General features: G+C 40.8%; 1 protein-coding gene across 5 annotated transcripts in view; it reads right to left on the reverse strand.

The window, feature by feature from the left end:
* LOC134349620 (spermatogenesis-associated protein 13-like) overlaps positions 1 to 17,004 on the reverse strand; it is a 252,000-nt gene that overhangs the window by 91,785 nt on the left and 143,211 nt on the right. For 4 of the 5 annotated variants that reach the window (XM_063054213.1, XM_063054215.1, XM_063054214.1 and 1 more), the window contains one exon: positions 6,978 to 8,780. The exons of the other annotated variant lie outside the window; for it this stretch is intronic. In XM_063054213.1, the coding sequence (XP_062910283.1) occupies positions 6,978 to 8,780 (1,803 nt within the window). The remainder of the gene's footprint in view (positions 1 to 6,977; positions 8,781 to 17,004) is intronic. 5 annotated transcript variants of the gene reach the window in all.

A 17,004-nucleotide genomic window follows, 5' to 3' on the forward strand; every position in this document is an offset into this window, starting at 1 on the left:
TTGGAATCAGAACGTCACAAGGTAAAATCAGGCAGAACAAGTGTGCAAAAGACACCTTCTAAGTGCACGAAAGGTAGAGAAGGAAATAGAGTGACCTGATCCTTATGACGAGGATCACTTACCTGAGGTGGACGCGCCTGTTCAAGAATCTCCACCCATTCCAACACTTCCAGGAACCTATACCAGATCGGGTCGCTTATCTGTCCCACCACAGAGATATACTCCATAGTCTAATAGCTTAGGGCAAGTGACTGAAGAGACAGAATAATCCTCTCACTTTGCCAGAGTGCTCAGGTAGTCTACCCTGACCTCCTTTAGATTTAGTGCTTTTTAAAGAGTTCTATTGTTGAAAACATTTCACAAAATGAAACTGCTCTAAAAGAAAGGGAATTTGTTAAACAAGGAGGAAAACAGAGAGAGACACCACTAAAAGCAAAGAGAAAGACAGTCATAATGTTGACAATTCTTTTTTAACTTTATGTAAGAAAGCTAATTTACATGTTATTGGTAAAGTGAACTGAATTGCTCAATTTTAGTGACTATAATTTCAGTTCAGTCTGTGGACAAGAGATACCTAGTTTTCTTTTGTTTCAAGAAGGGGAGATATAGTGGTACTTTATAGTGTTATTCCTATACCATTTGGTTAGCCACTCCCACATGGGAGGAGTTCACATACTGTATAAACAGGATTATCAATAAAGGCCAGTTGAGAATCCTGCATGCTGGCATCCTGGTGTGCTCTGCACTATCCCTCAACAATTAACACAACAACCACTAGGAGATCCTGCCTTTGACAGTGGACAGAAATCCTCTCCTATTATTCTAGTAGGATGGGAAATTACTTTAATTCCCCCTCCCCCACATCTAGTCTCACCTCCCCTGCCAGATTCTACACCTTCCTCTCCCCCCGACCTTCTTATTCTAGTTTCTATCCACTTCCTTTTCAGTCCTGATGAAGGGTGTCATCCTGATATGTTGAATGCATACTCGCCTCCTTAGATGATGCCTGACCTGCTGAGTTCCACCAGCATTATGCGTGTTGCTAAAGGTTTCCAGCATCTGCAGAACCTTGTGTACTAGTGATTTACACTTAATGAAAGTATTAACATGTGTTGGATAAATTACAAATCAGAATTAGCAGCTGTATGTTTTAATTGGGTGGCAGAATAACAACAAATACATCTGTGCCTCACACCTTCAGTGACAAGTTCAAACCTGACTCACACTGCGGGCTCCGTGGAGTATGTTAACCGTCCACTTTGAAGTGGCCTCAGGATATGGTGAATGGTAGAATCTAAGAATAGGTTAAAGGGAAAATTAGAGGGGTAGCGGGTTTGCTCAAAGCTGGTGTAGATGAAATGGGATGAATGACTTCCTTTGATATAATGAAAAAATACAAAGCTGATCCTAGTAAATGGACATCTCAAATTCCAGAAGGTTTAAATTAAAATAATTAACCTTTAATATTTTTTATGCTGCTACAAGTTCAGAAAATGTGACAAAAGTAGTTTGGAGATAAACAAAAACAAAGCACATAGGATAGCTTGGACATTATAACACAACAACCAAATTCCAATGTATTACCAAACAGCAATTATAAGAAAAAGTACACATGAAATAAATATGCTCCCCCATTAACTGGAAAACTTCTTATTCCACTGCCAATTTTCTGCATTGCTTTTCTGGCTGCAATGACAAGTTCAATTTCATCACCATAGTCATTACCCACTGATTCAAACACCAAATCATTGATGTTTTGCACAAGAAACTTTTAATGGGTTATTAATCACGGGATGCAGTCGTGCCTATTTCCCTTCTCAAATATTTAATTATCAATGTACATAGGAGAACAGATTTTCCCCATTGTTTAATTATTTACAGAAAGAGAATGATTTAAATCCACATAAAAAATGCTGGTGAACGCAGCAGGCCAGGCAGCATCTATAGGAAGAGATTTCTATAGATATAGTCGACATTTTGGGCCGAGACCTTTCATCAGGACTAACTGAAAGAAGAGATAGTAAGAGATTTGTTAGGGGGAGGGGGAGATCCGAAATGATAGGAGAAGACAGGAGGGGGAGGGATGGAGCTAAGAGCTGGAAGGTTGATTGGCAAAAGGGATATCTCTTACTATCTCTTCTTTCAGTTAGTCCTGACGAAGGGTCTCAGCCCGAAACGTCGACTGTACTTCTTCCTACAGATGCTGCCTGGCCTGCTGCGTTCACCAGCAATTTTTATTTGTGTTGCTTGAATTTCCAGCATCTGCAGATTTCCTCGTGTTTGATGATTTAAATCCAAATGTTTTGTGATCTTGCATAAAAGCTATTAAAACATCTATCCATGTAAATCTGGCAGGCTTGAGTTACATTTTTAAATTTAGATTCAAATTCCACCAATTCTTGTCAACTTTTTAAAAATAGCTGAAGAGTTGTGGAAATTGAATCTAAATCCAATTCCATCCCACTGGAATTAGAATCCTAAACTGCAAGGGAAATATGATAGTGAATAGCTGGATGTAAAATTTGAATTAAGATTTATTCTACTGCCAATTACATTATTAAAATCAGATATTTTCCAAAGCTGATTCATCAGTACAACTTATTTTAATACCCAAATAGCTGAACCTTACAAATGTAGATTCTTTTGTATCTCCCTCAATACCAAAGTATTACATTTTTGTAAAATAATTACATTAATCAACCAGCAGAGGGCAAAACAAAATCAAGTTTCAAACTACCAAAAAAAATTGCATATTTGGTTAAAAAACAAAATTTCGCAGGTCAGCCAAATCTGTGGAGAGAGAAAAACAAGAATAAACATTTCCTTTTGATGAATGTTTAACATTATAAGATGGGAGAATGTGTTCTGTACAAACACCATTCTATTCTCATGGCTTCTTTGCATTTGCTACACTTGTTCTACAGGAAATGCCATCACGCCAGTGCTTCCACTACATCTTCCTTTTCCTGACTGTGTCACCCTAGCTGACAGCGCCTTGTGCTGTATGTTTCAAATCCTGCATTTCAGTTCTTTCAAAGCAAGAGTTTTCATATTGTCTTCACCTTCTACCCCAGCAGCTTTCAATTCAACAGATCATCCTTTAACTACTTCTAGCTCCTTTAACAAATGAGCCATGAAATATTTTCGCACTCCCTTCCCCTTTCGCTACTCTAAAGGAACTGTTCCCTTTTGGATACCTCAGTTTTCTCCCCCGCCACTTCCCATTTCCACCACTATCAATGCCCATAACTGCAAACATAACATCTATCTCTTTACCTCTTCTATTCCACCTACACGGACTTCCCAAGTGATTTACTTGCATTGTATTCAACTGAGTACATATTATTCATTGTTCCTAATGTTGTCCACTTTCAATTGTCAAATCAAAAGCAGTTTAGGTGAATGCTTTGCAGAATGCCTCAATTCAGTCTACACACTTCAGCTCAGTCTTTCAGTCACCTCTCAGTTTAATTCTCCATTCCACTCTTACCTCCTTAATAGTTTTGAAAGATTTGGCATCACTGGATTTAGAATCACTGACATAAAAGTACATTTTTTAAACAAATTAACAAAATTAGAGACAAATTTTGATCACGTTTAACCATAATAAATCACTAAACTTTATAGAATAGTTTAAACTACTTATTTGTACAACAGATTTTTTTTACTTCTGTTTACAACAATTACTCCTTTCTTGTACATTTCAATTATGTAGTAAATGTGGTAGGGTAGGTTATTATTCCAAAATAAGATGCGCTGGGTATTCTTAAAAACATTGATAATTGGTGACCGATTATAATTATTATAAATGAGCCCACCGTTATTAGGACCTTTACTAAGAATCTTGCTAAATGCTTATGATTAATGCATGGCATAAAGGTTTTATAATTGCCAGTCCTTGTAACCAGATTATTACTATTTTAATTAATTTATTGATTGGTGCCAAGATAAATTTTAAGTACATTATCAATACTGGACTTTTACTCAGGGTCTTCTACAGTGATTGAGCATAGGAGATAGAAAACTGCTGCCAATTCTACAAAAAGGGAGAGAGGGTCATACAAGGTGGCCCAAGCCCTTCAATCATGATAAAGAATCGAATGTTTTCCTGGTAAATATGACGAATAAACTCTTCTCAGGCTTTTAGCCCGGGTACAGATATCGATTATAAACAAAGTTTCGATGACAAACTCTGCCATCTTCATCAGGAATGATTCCTGGACATGTCTATAATCGATACCTGTACAAGCCCAGGCATCATCCCTCATGAAGATGGCAGAGTTTGTCATTGAAATGTTGATTATAATTGATACCTGTACCCAGCAGGAAGCCCGAGAAAAGTTTATCCCTCTTCAATCCTGTTTAATTGTGTGATGGATATCCAATTGTGTACATTAGAGAAGGAAGGGAGCTGTTTTCATCTTAACAATTATTATATTTCATGCTCGACTCTTTCCATTGCCACTGTAGTTGGTAATTCTCAAAGTTGTCATTTCAGAACTGTGTAAGGATTTTGTTAACATAGGACTTCAGATTAATACAAAAAGACAGATGGATTTTATATGGTCTCAAAACACTTTTATTTCTAAAAATGCTGCGAGTTGAAAGGCTAATAAGATGGGCTTGGAAATCATTGATCCTGGGTCCTATGAAAAGTATTTAGGAGCTAGATAGATATGGTCTGGTGGTTCCAGTTAGGACCTTGTTGGAAAGCTAAGTGGACGTATTTTCATAATTATATTATAAATAGTTGCTATTACACCTTCCCAAAAAGGATTTAAGTCTAAAATTTTTTCCAAAATATCCGTTGGATATAGATTTCGAAAGATAGGAACTTAAGCTTACTTTACCCATTGAAAAATGGGAAAAAATTCTTCAATTAGTTAATTCATCCTCTATATGTGCTAAACGTGCGCTGATACAGTTTAAAGTAGTACATAGGGCCCATATGTCTAAGGATAAATTAGCTCGTTATTACTCTCATATAAATCCTGTATGTGATAGATGTCACTCTGAGATAGCTTCTTTAACATATGTTTTGGTCATGTCCTTTTTTGAAAAAATACTGGAAAGATATCTTTGATATTATTTCAACTGTTCTGAATATTGATTTACAACCTCACCCTATTACTGCATTTTTGGTTTACCAATGATAGAACCAAATCATTTAATCTCTTCAGCTCGTCGGATGATTGCATTTGTTACATTAATGGCTAGAAGAACCATTTTGCTAAATTGGAAAGAGATTAATCCTCCCACTACATTTCATTGGTTCTCTCAAACTATGTTGCGTTTAAATTTGTAAAAAATTAGAAGTGTCATTTATGATCCTTCTATTAAGTTCGAAAAGACTTGGAGGCCATTTATTCAACACTTCCATATGATGTAATTTGACCTTTTCCAAACCTATTCTATTACTTTCAAATATATGGAGAGAGGAGCGGAGTTAATGACACTAATGGTCCTATTTGTCATAACACAACAGCCCATGTCTTTTTCTTTTCTTTAGTTTAGTTAATTAGTATTGTTTAGTTTTTTTTGGGGGGGGTAGCTTGTTTTTTTTTCTTTTCTTTTTTCATGCTACTTCTGTATTTTTTTCTTATATTGTATTGTATTTTGTAAGATTTTGGGAGGTTTAATATCCGTGTGTTAACTGAGTTTATATTTATATATGCTAATTATTAACAACATAATGCCAATAGCTTTGTATTAATATTATGTTATATTTAATATTTTGACATTAATAAAAAGATTGGAAAAGAAAGAAAGCAAGCTAAGTGGTATTTCTATTTAGGGAAGGCCAGACTGAAACACATGCAAAAGATAAAGATTTTTATGGTCTTTATTAAATCTCAATTACCTTATTCATTGATTTTAAACAAAGAGTAACATAATAACTTACAAATGAGGTCATTACGAGCATAGTTGAAAAGTTGTTATTTTACCCTATAGTGAATAATCATCTTTTACACTCAGGGGCAGGTGATGGGAGTCAGCATCAAAGGTACCCCAGAACCCCATCACAATTATTAAGAACTTGAGGGTTTTAGCAGAGCAAGAGATTCTCTTAATCTGATGTTACATTTGTTGGAATGCAATGATTAAGAAATATCATGATCTTAAGTGTTCTGGTTTTAGTAATGGTTGAACAAGCTGGTGAGGAGCAGGGTTCTCCCTAATGCAAGGTGTCAGGATAGTTTGTTTTGAAAATGACCTGAGGTCAAATGGATGGGCAAAGGGCTTTTACTGAAGCTATTTTTATCCACTCTTTCATTAAGAACAAACATCTATCCCAAGAAATTTCATCTTGCCGTAGCAATACCAAATTTAGATAAGATCTTAGGCTTTAAGTACATTGCAAGAATTCTATATATATTTGACATACAGAAATACAGAGGAATAATTATTCAAATATGGATGCCAAAATAAATGAAATGTGAATCCAATATCGGATCAGGAGAAGAGTTTAAAGAGAAAGTGACATGCTTGTGCAGAATCAAGCAAGTTTGTAGGCAATGGACTGAGTTCCTAAAGCCTCAAGCAAAGAGAAACTAAATCAACAGTGGCATGGACGTTAAAGGTACCCATCTATGGAGGTGATTCACAGAAATTATTTCATTAAAGAGAGAGATAAGACCATGATTAATTTCACCCAAATTATGTTGAAGTACATTAGATGCTGCTAACATATCAGTTTAGCTCACCAATAGCAAATACACACTGAAGTTGGCTGTAGATTGAGTCACTTAATTTTGGTGACACTAGAGCATTGACAGATGCCATCCATTCAAAGCACTTTCAGAGGATGTGTTCAATGAATAATTAACCCACCTTTGTTGAGGAAGATATTTTAATACATATCCATGTGTCAAAAAGTAGGTAAAATAGCCATTAATCACATTTATCATGTATTGAACTTTGTTAAGTATAAATGATTAGATTTTTGATGGACGGTTATTTAGGACATATAATATTACCTCATCCTTCTTTTCATCCATTCCAGAAACTACTGTGTTCAGACTAAACTGTGAATAACTGCTTATCTCACTGTCCTCATTACCATCATCGAAGTACACGGTTTGCACCAGATCCTGAAATGATACAGGACATCTTCCAGCTTTTGGGATAACTTCTTCAATTCGTCTATCACTGTCCATTGAGCTAAGTGATGAAGCACTCTTTTGATTTGAACAATGGAATGTTGTATTGTGTTTTCTCTTTTCAGCACTAAGACTCTGAGGTTTAGAAACAGTTGGCCTGTCAGGAATACCACACTGTTCATCTTTAATTGTGAACTGAGTCAAATCACTTGAATTGTTGAGGAAAACTTCATTAGTAGCAGGACAAATGAGCGAACAAGCAATTTGATTGCTTGGATTTATCACATCTATGTTGGAACACTGAGAAGGTCTACTGGCTTTAAGCTCTGGTGAGGATAATGATTTTTCCATGTGCATGGTGGTAGTTGGAATGTTTGGGGAGGTGAATAGACGACAGGGTTCAAGGAAAGAAGAATCTTTCTTCCAGCTGGAATTAAATCTTTGTCTTTCACTGTCAGCACCACTAGAAACTCTTCGAGAGTAATCATCATGCAATCTGCTATTCGGTCGAACGGTTGAATTTCCTTGTATGCATAGTGATGAATTCTCCTTTGAGGTATTATCTCGCCTTCTTGCAGCATCTGTAACATTACTCACTAATCTCACCATTCTGTCAAAACCTTTAGTCCTGATTGGGCTCCTCCAACGTTTTGACTGGGTTTTAGTATTCCCTTGGGCTTCCCCATCGTTTTCTGAAGTGCTTACTGTCTTTTCCAGCCCTATAGTTTCATTGTTTAGTTTTAACTCTGTAAGGTTGGAAGCTGATTTCCTCTTAAATGAACTTTTCTTGAAAAAGCTTAAGTTATCAGTACTTTTGCTCCTTCTATAGATAACTTTGTGGTTTTTACAGTGGGTGACTACTAAATCATTAATGTTTGAATCTTGAGCCCCAAGAAGTACAACTCTGGTGGAGTCCTCTTGACTGGGTGATTTATCACAATCAGTTAAATTTATCCGACCAGCCCTGTAAGCACGTCTAATGCTCCGTGATCGGTGAGTATGGCGCAAAAAGGCTTCATCAATATCTTCAGTTTCTGAGCCATCTGAAGCAAAGTTCTCTACAGAGCTACATACATCAGGCAAAGAGTCTATGCAAGAAGACCTATTCTGCATTTTCTTGCCAGTGCCATTTTGCACAAATTTGTGCACATTTTCATAATTTTCCACATTTATAACCTCAGAGTTTTCTCTTGTTTGAATTCCTTGAAGAACAGAAGATTTCAACTTTTTGAAAGAACCCATTTTCCGTAAGGATGATAAGGCATTCCAAGTGGGAGAATTCTCCAATGTTATCACGGAACAGGGTCTATTATCAGAGCTCCAAATGGCCTTCTTCCTAGGACTTGAAAATATTTGCATTATTTTTGAAGGACCCGTATTATCTTCCCCATTTTCATGTCCTTTGATGTTTCTATGGTCACAACAGTTATCTACTTTTTGTGGAGTTGAATTCTGAAACATTCTAGAGTCTGGATCACCGATGGATAACAGGATATCAATGCTCCCATTTGCAGATTCATTACACAACGATTTCATGTTGCCATTGTAATAAATGTTGGACGGATTTAAGCTGTTGATCAGCTTGTCATTAATGTTTTCATTAGTTGACTCCACTTTGGTTTCAGTTCCTTTCTCTTCGTCTACTTGATGTGACATTAGTAATTCACTGGGTTCAGGTACCTGCATGGAAAACAATACCGAGAAATGTGTTAATAGTCCTTTTTGCATTTAGCAGAGGACAAACAGCTTTGACTAAAAACAGATAACGTAAATGACTTATGAGTCATCCAGATTTTAAAATTCACACATAATTAATCTGCTATGAGAACACAGTCATTCACTGGTAGAAGAGATGATATTCCTGCCTCAGTTCCAGTCCTGGGTTCAATCCTGAACTCTTGTGCTGGCTATATGGAGTTGCACACTCTTCCAGTGACCTTGTAGGCTTCCTCAGGTTGTTCACATCCCAAGTGGAGTAGGCTAACTGAATGTTGTAAGTTACTCTCAGTTTGAGCACATGGTTTTGGAATTAGAGGAGGGAGTTGGGGGGAGGAGGGGAGAAAATTAACTGATATGTGAGGGACAATAGACTACATGGAAATCAGACCATGCATAGGTTAACGGACTCACTGCCATAGTTGGCCGTTGACACAAAGTCATTAGGTATATTTAAATGGGAGGTTGATAAATTCTTGATTTATGGGGAGAAGACAGGTGAAGAGTGTTGAGAAGGAAAATAAGAGAGGAAAAATAAAAGCTTTTCTCAGCAGCTCAGGCAAGAAGAGTGTGTGTCGGTATCAGAGCCCTACGGAAGTTGGGAGAGCAAGGAAAATCTTTTTGGGTTACTCAGGCACAGTAAGTTTTGGGGTCAGAGACCTAAAAGAATGATAGACTCAAGCGTAGTAGCCATTGTTGGAGTTTGCCAGTGTGAAGGCTTTGGCTTAAAAGGCTTCAGTGTGAATAAGCGAAAGCACAGTTAAGAGGTAAGCCTTTTTCATTTTTGTTCTAGAATAGTCCAGATGGAATGCTCCTCCTGTTGGATATGGGAATTCAGGATTCCCTGACAACTACATCTGTGGGAAATGTACCCAACTTCACCACCCGACTAACCAGGCCAAGGAGTTAGAGCTGGAGTTGGATGTACTCAGGATCATTCGGGAGGCTGCAGATATTATAGACAAGGCTTTTGAAGAGATGATCAAACCCAGAGTACAGTCTTTGGACAGTAGATTGGTGACCACGAGGAGAGATAAGGGAATTAACAAGTCAATGTAGAGCTCCCCTGTGGCCATTCCCCTCAGCAACAAATATACCCTCTGGACACTGCTGGAGGGGGAGGAATGACCCATCATATCATGGCAGCAGCTGTCGGGCTGGTGGCGCTGTGGCCAGCTCCAAGGCTCAACAGGGAATGGTAAAGTCAGGCAGTATGATAATTATATGGGACTCAACAGTTACGGGCACAGAAAGGAGATTCTGTGGCTGCAAAAGAGACACCAGGATAGTGTGTTGCCTCCCACATGCTAGGGTCCATGATGTATTGGAGCAGCAGCAGGAGATTCTAAAGGGCGAGGGGGATCAGCCAGAGGTTGTGGTGCATATTGGCACCAATGACGTGGGCAGAAAAGGGGAAGGATCCTATGCAGTATATAGAGTTAGAAAAGAGGATGAAGAGAATGACCTCCAAGTTTGTGTTCTCCGGATTACTCCCTGTTCCACAGACTAGTGCAGGTAAGAATGGTGTGATCGCACAGCTGAAAAAGTGACTGAGGAGATGGTGCAGGTGGACAGCATTTCAAGTTCTTGGATCATTGAAACCTTTTCTTGGGATATGGTAACCTTTACAAGAGAGATGGGTTGCACCTGAGCTGGAAGGGAACCAATATCCTGGCTTGACGCTGTTTTATCACCCCTTGTTCAATCCCTTCCGACCTATGTTCGTGACACTTCTCACGCTCTTAAACTTTTCGATGATTTTAAGTTCCCTGGCCCCCACCGCTTTATTTTCACCATGGATGTCCAGTCCTTATATACTTCCATCCCCCATCAGGAAGGTCTCAAAGCTCTACGCTTCTTTTTGGATTCCAGACCTAATCAGTTCCCCTCCACCACCACTCTGCTCCGTCTAGCGGAATTAGTCCTTACTCTTAATAATTTCTCCTTTGGCTCCTCCCACTTCCTCCAAACTAAAGGTGTAGCTATGGGCACCCGTATGGGTCCTAGCTATGCCTGCCTTTTTGTTGGGTTTGTGGAACAATCTATGTTCCGTGCCTATTCTGGTATCTGTCCCCCACTTTTCCTTCGCTACATCGACGACTGCATTGGCGCTGCTTCCTGCACGCACGCATGCAGAACTCGTTGACTTTATTAACTTTGCCTCCAACTTTCACCCTGCCCTCAAGTTTACCTGGTCCATTTCCGACACCTCCCTCCCCTTTCCAGATCTTTCTGTCTCTGTCTCTGGAGACAGCTTATCCACTGATGTCGACTATAAGCCTACTGACTCTCACAGCTATCTGGACTATTCCTCTTCTCACCCGGTCTCTTGCAAAAACGCCATCCCCTTCTCGCAATTCCTCCGCCTCCGCCGCATCTGCTCTCAGGATGAGGCTTTTCATTCTAGGACAAGGGAGATGTCTTCCATTTTTAAAGAAAGGGGCTTCCCTTCCTCCACTATCAACTCTGCTCTTAAACGCATCTCCCCCATTTCACATACATCTGCTCTCACTCCATCCTCCCGCCACCCCACTAGGAATAGGGTTCCCCTGGTCCTCACCTACCACCCCACCAGCCTCCGGGTCCAACATATTATTCTCCGTAACTTCCGCCACCTCCAACGGGATCCCACCACTAAGCACATCTTTCCTTCCCCCTCCCCCCCGCTTTCCGCAGGGATCGCTCCCTACACAACTCCCTTGTCCATTCGTCCCCCCCCATCCCTCCCCACTGATCTCCCTCCTGGCACTTATCCGTGTAAGCGGAACAAGTGCTGCACATGCCCTTACACTTCCTCCCTTACCACCATTCAGGGCCCCAAACAGTCCTTCCAGCTGAGGCAACACTTCACCTGTGAGTCGACTGGGGTGATATACTGCGTCCGGTGCTCCCGATGTGGCCTTTTATATATTGGCGAGACCTGACGCAGACTGGGAGACCGCTTTGCTGAACATCCATGCTCTGTCCGCCAGAGAAAGCAGGATCTCCCAGTGGCCACACATTTTAATTCCACATCCCATTCCCATTCTGACATGTCTATCCACGGCCTCCTCTACTGTAAAGATGAAGCCACACTCAGGTTGGAGGAACAACACCTTATATTCCGTCTGGGTAGCTTCCAACCTGATGGCATGAACATCGACTTCTCTAACTTCCGCTAGGCCCCACCTCCCCCTCGTACCCCATCTGTTACTTATTTTTATGCACACATTCTTTCTCTCACTCCCCTTTTTCTCCCTCTGTCCCTCTGAATATACCCCTTGCCCATCCTCTGGGTCCCCCCCCCTTGTCTTTCTTCCCGGACCTCCTGTCCCATGATCCTCTCGTATCCCCTTTTGCCTATCACCTGTCCAGCTCTTGGCTCTATCCCTCCCCCTCCTGTCTTCTCCTATCATTTTGGATCTCCCCCTCCCCCTCCAACTTTCAAATCCCTTACTCACTCTTCCTTCAGTTAGTCCTGATGAAGGGTCTCGGCCTGAAACGTCGACTGCACCTCTTCCTACAGATGCTGCTTGGCCTGCTGCGTTCACCAGCAACTTTGATGTGTGTTGCTTCAATATCCTGGCTGGGAGGTTTGCTGATGCTAGTGGGGAGAGTTTAAAGTAGCTTTGCAGGTGACTGGGAACTGAATCCCCAGGTCAGTAAGAAAGAATCTGACCAGAAGGTAGATGACAGAGAAGGTATTGAAAGGCAAAACTGAAATAACAGATATGATGGGTTAGATAGCTTGAATTGTGTATATCTTAATGCTGGGAGTATTATGGGTAAGGGTGATGAACTTCAGAGCATGGATCAGTACATGGAACTACGATGGTGTAACCATTCCTTAAATTTGATTGAGAGGGGTACGGGAATGGGTAGTTAATGTACCAAGTTTTCGAAGTTTTGGAAAAGGTAGGTACAAGTAGGTAGTTTTGGAAAAGGAGGTATAAGTAGGGGTGGAGTTGCACTACTAACCAGGGACAATATCACAACTGTACTCAGGGGAGACATAATGGAGGGGTCAGACATTGAGTCCATTTGGGTGGGTCAGGAATAGGAAGGGTACAATCACTTTGATTGTACTACAGACCCTCCAACAGCTACTGGGACATTGAAGAACAGATATGCAATCAGATTAAGGAAATGTGTGAAAGTAATAGGGCTGTTGTTATGGGGAGATTTCAACTTCCCTAATATAAACTGGGACCTTCTTAGTGCAAGGGTTTTAAATGGAGTTGAATATGTTCAGTGTATCCAGGAAGGTTTCTTAAATCAATACGTGGACAGTCCAACAAGAGGAGGGGTTGTAGTGAACCTGGTGTCGGGTAATGAGCCTGCCAAGGTGACTGATCTATCAGTGGGTGAACAGTGACCACAACTCCAGATCTTTCAGGATAGCTATAGATAAGGATAGGTATGGTCCTTGTGCGAGAGTTTTAAATTGGTGTAGGGCAAATTATGAGGGCATTAGGCAGGAACTAAGAAGTGTCAATTGGGAACAGCTGTTCTCTGGCAAGTCCACATCAGACATGTGCAGGGTGTTTAAAGATCAAATGCGCAGAGTACAGGAAAAGCATGTTCTTGTTAGAAGGAAGGACCGGAATGGAAAGCTAAGAGAACCTTGGATTCACAGAGAGGTGATTAATTTAGTCACAAAGAAAAACGAAAGTATAACAAAGTCAGAAAAGAACAAAATAAGGGAATTAAGAAAGCCAGGAAGGGCCATGAAAAGTCCTTGGCCAGTAGGATTAAGGAGGATCCCAAGGCATTCTATACATACATCAAGAGTAAAAGGACAACTAGGGAGAGGGTGACACCACTCAACGATGAAGGGGGAAATATCTGTTTGGATGCAGGTAATGAGAGTGAGGTTCTTCGTGAGTATTTGGTTTGAGTATTTACCAAGGAAAAGGACATGCAGGACCAGGAGATCAGTACTGAATCCATAAATATGTTGGGGCGTTTAGAGGTCAAGGAGGAAGTAGTATTGAGTATTAAGGTGGATAAGTCCCCAGGCCTGATGGGGTTTACACGAGGTTATTGTAAGAGGCAAGGATGAGATTGCTGTGCCTTTGACCATCATCTTTGTGTCCTCGCTAGCCACAGACGAGTGACTAATGTCGTACCTTTATGTAAGAAGGAAACAAGGGAAAACCTCATCTCACAACAGTTATAGGGAAATTACTGGAGAAAATTCTTAAGGATAGGATATATGAGCATTGGAAACCCCTGACCTAGTTAGGGAGAGCCAGCATGGCTTTGTGCATGGCAGGTTATGCCTTACCAAATTGATTAAGATTTTTGAAAAGGGGACAGAAGAAATTGATGAGTGTAGGGCCGTGGATGTTGTCTATATGGATTTTAGTAAATTATTTGACAAAGTCCCTTGTGGGGGGCTAATCAAGAAGATTAAGATGCATAGGGTCTGTGGTGAAGTGGTAATTAAAGGGACTTATTCAAGCTGGAGGACTGTAATTAGTGGGCTGGAATTTCTGCTACTTATGATGTACAGTATATAAACCATCTGGATGGGTGGGGTTAGTAAATTTGCATGTGATATCAAGATTTGTGGAGTTATGGATAGATTATGTAACCCGCCCCCCAACTGGGTTCATATGCAAACTTGGCTCGTTAGGGACCTCTGCTAACAGCCACGCGACTCAACAGTGAAAAGACCACCTTTCATAAACAATATACATCTAGGGTCAGTATGGTTTGGGGTTCAACCAAACAGATACATTGTGATGTTCCGATTAAAGAAACCTCAATTTGAGTGAATGCTGTGCAAATACTGCCTGTACACAATTATCAGTTGGGCAGAAATAACAGATCATACGCCACAGAAAATTATAAAGAAAGTAGATGTACTAATTTCAGCTTTATCAGACAGTCATTAGGAAAAAGAAAAGAAAATAAGAGGGCCCATTACGGTTAAACCATACCAGTCTGCACATAACTATTGGAGCTCATCTCTTCGTGCTGGACCTACGGTCTGCATGAAAATACCCACCACATTCTCAAACTCCCCTCAAAGACCATCTCGAGCAAACTGACTCGCTCTCTCTCTCTCTCTCTCTCACACACACACACACACACACACACACACACACACACACACACACACACACATTGTTCTTCTGTCTTGGAGCCATTCATCTACACAAAGCACATCTTGAAATGGGGACTCTCCTTCCATCAGCATTCTGCGGCATCTTCCCAACTGTCTCGCTCCACAGTCCCCACCAAAAGACCCCAAACCGGACTACTGTGTCAAAAAACTCTTTCCGCCTCTAGAACTTTCTCTAGATCCAACCATCCTGATTGGCTAACACCACATTCCTAAGCTGAACAGCAAGGCTTCCTATAAGGCTTCCTTATCTTTAGCCAAAACTAAAACGTTCTACCAGCAGGACACACTGCTTTTGCAGAAAACTGCCAAAATGACATACCTACAGTGTAGCAGCAGAAATCTTAATCAAGGCATTAGACTCTCCCTCCACCAAGAACAGTCATGTCCTTATGATTGTGGAACATACTAAACCATTATTCAAATGAATTTCGTGATTTCAGCATCCCCAATCCATTTGTAAACGGAAGCAGCAAATCTCAGCATGGAAATGGACATAACACTCTGTTTCCCAGGTGCATCCTCTGCCAACCTAGCTGGGGGTTTCCTGACCCTCTGAGACTTCCACATCTCATCTTCAGCTTCTCCAGCTTCAACCACTCCTTGTGAACTTCCCTGTCTACCAGGGGGTGCCTCCCCGTCTAACACTCGTACCTTCCAGTGGCTCAGGTCCCCCTGCCCCATGACTGAACTTAGTTTCCTTCAGCCTAAGCAGGTGCTACTGAACATCTTCGACTTCTGCCGATGCTAACCGCCGAGACCTCTCTCTGAAAGATATGTCCTCTGTCACTCTAATACTGTGGCAAGTACCCGTGGAGCAACCAACATCAAACTCGTCAGTAGAAAAGACACATTTGCATTCCAACATCTTCTCAGTTAATCTCCTTTTCCATTCCTCGGTTATCACCAAAGTTGAATAACTTCAATGTCAACTTCCTCGCTCCAAGATTCTATTTCTCTTCTGTCTTGCTCTGCAGCTTCCACCAAAAGACTCCAAACTGGACTACTGTCCATCATAAAACTCTCTTTGCCCCATCTCTATAGAACCTTCTCCAGATTCCACCACATTTCCAACTATCTTTAGTTGAAACCAAAGCATTCTACCAGCAGGACACAGTGATTTTGCAGAAAACTGCTAAAGTACCTACAGCACAGCAGTAGAAATCTTAACCAGGATATTACAATGTAGAAGACTGGCAAAGAGTACAGAATGATATAAATCAGCTGCAAAATGGGCTGAGAAATAGCAGATGGAGCTTAATCCAGATAAAAGTGAGGTGCTGCACCACAGTGTGGCAAATGCAAGGAGGCAGTACACTGTTAAGGGCAAGGTCCTTAACAGTGTTTTAAGCAGAGATCTTGGGATCCAAGTTCATAGCTCCCTGAAAATGGTTTATGGAATGCTTACTTTTATTTGTCAGGGCATTGAGTTCAAAAGTCATAAGATTATGTTGCAATTTTATAAAACTCTGGTTAGCCCATATCTGGAGGCTTTGGAGACAGCGCAAAATAGGTTTACCAAGATGCTGCCTGATTTAGAGGACATGTGCTGTCATGAGAGGCTGGATGAACTTGGGTTGTTTTCTCTGGAGCGCCAGAGGCTGAGAGGAGATCTGATAGAGGTTTACAAGATAACGAGAGACACAGACAGAGTGGACAGAGAATATCTGTTTCCCCAGGTTGAATTGCCTAATACCAGAGACCATGCACTGAGGTGAGAAGGGGAAGCCTCAAGAAGGATGTGTTTTTTCGCTCACATAGTCATGGATGCTTGCAATGCGCTACCTGGTATGGTGGCAGAAGCAAATACAGTGGAGGCTTTTAAGAGACATTTGGATAGACAATGGATGTAAGGAAGATGGAGGGATATGGACATGGTGTAGGTAGGAAGGATTATCATTTGGGTGTTTTTGATTTGCTTTTTAGCTGGTTTGGCAGAACATTGAGGCCGAACGGCCTAATTCTGCTGTTTCTTATGAAAGCCTGACCTACAGGCAAGCACTTAACTGTCATCGCAGGCCATGACAGCATTTCTACTTTCTTAGAAGTTTGCATAGATTCAGCATGTCACCCAGAACT

This window comes from Mobula hypostoma, chromosome 7, assembly GCF_963921235.1.
Source record: "Mobula hypostoma chromosome 7, sMobHyp1.1, whole genome shotgun sequence".
Lineage (NCBI taxonomy): Eukaryota > Metazoa > Chordata > Chondrichthyes > Myliobatiformes > Myliobatidae > Mobula > Mobula hypostoma.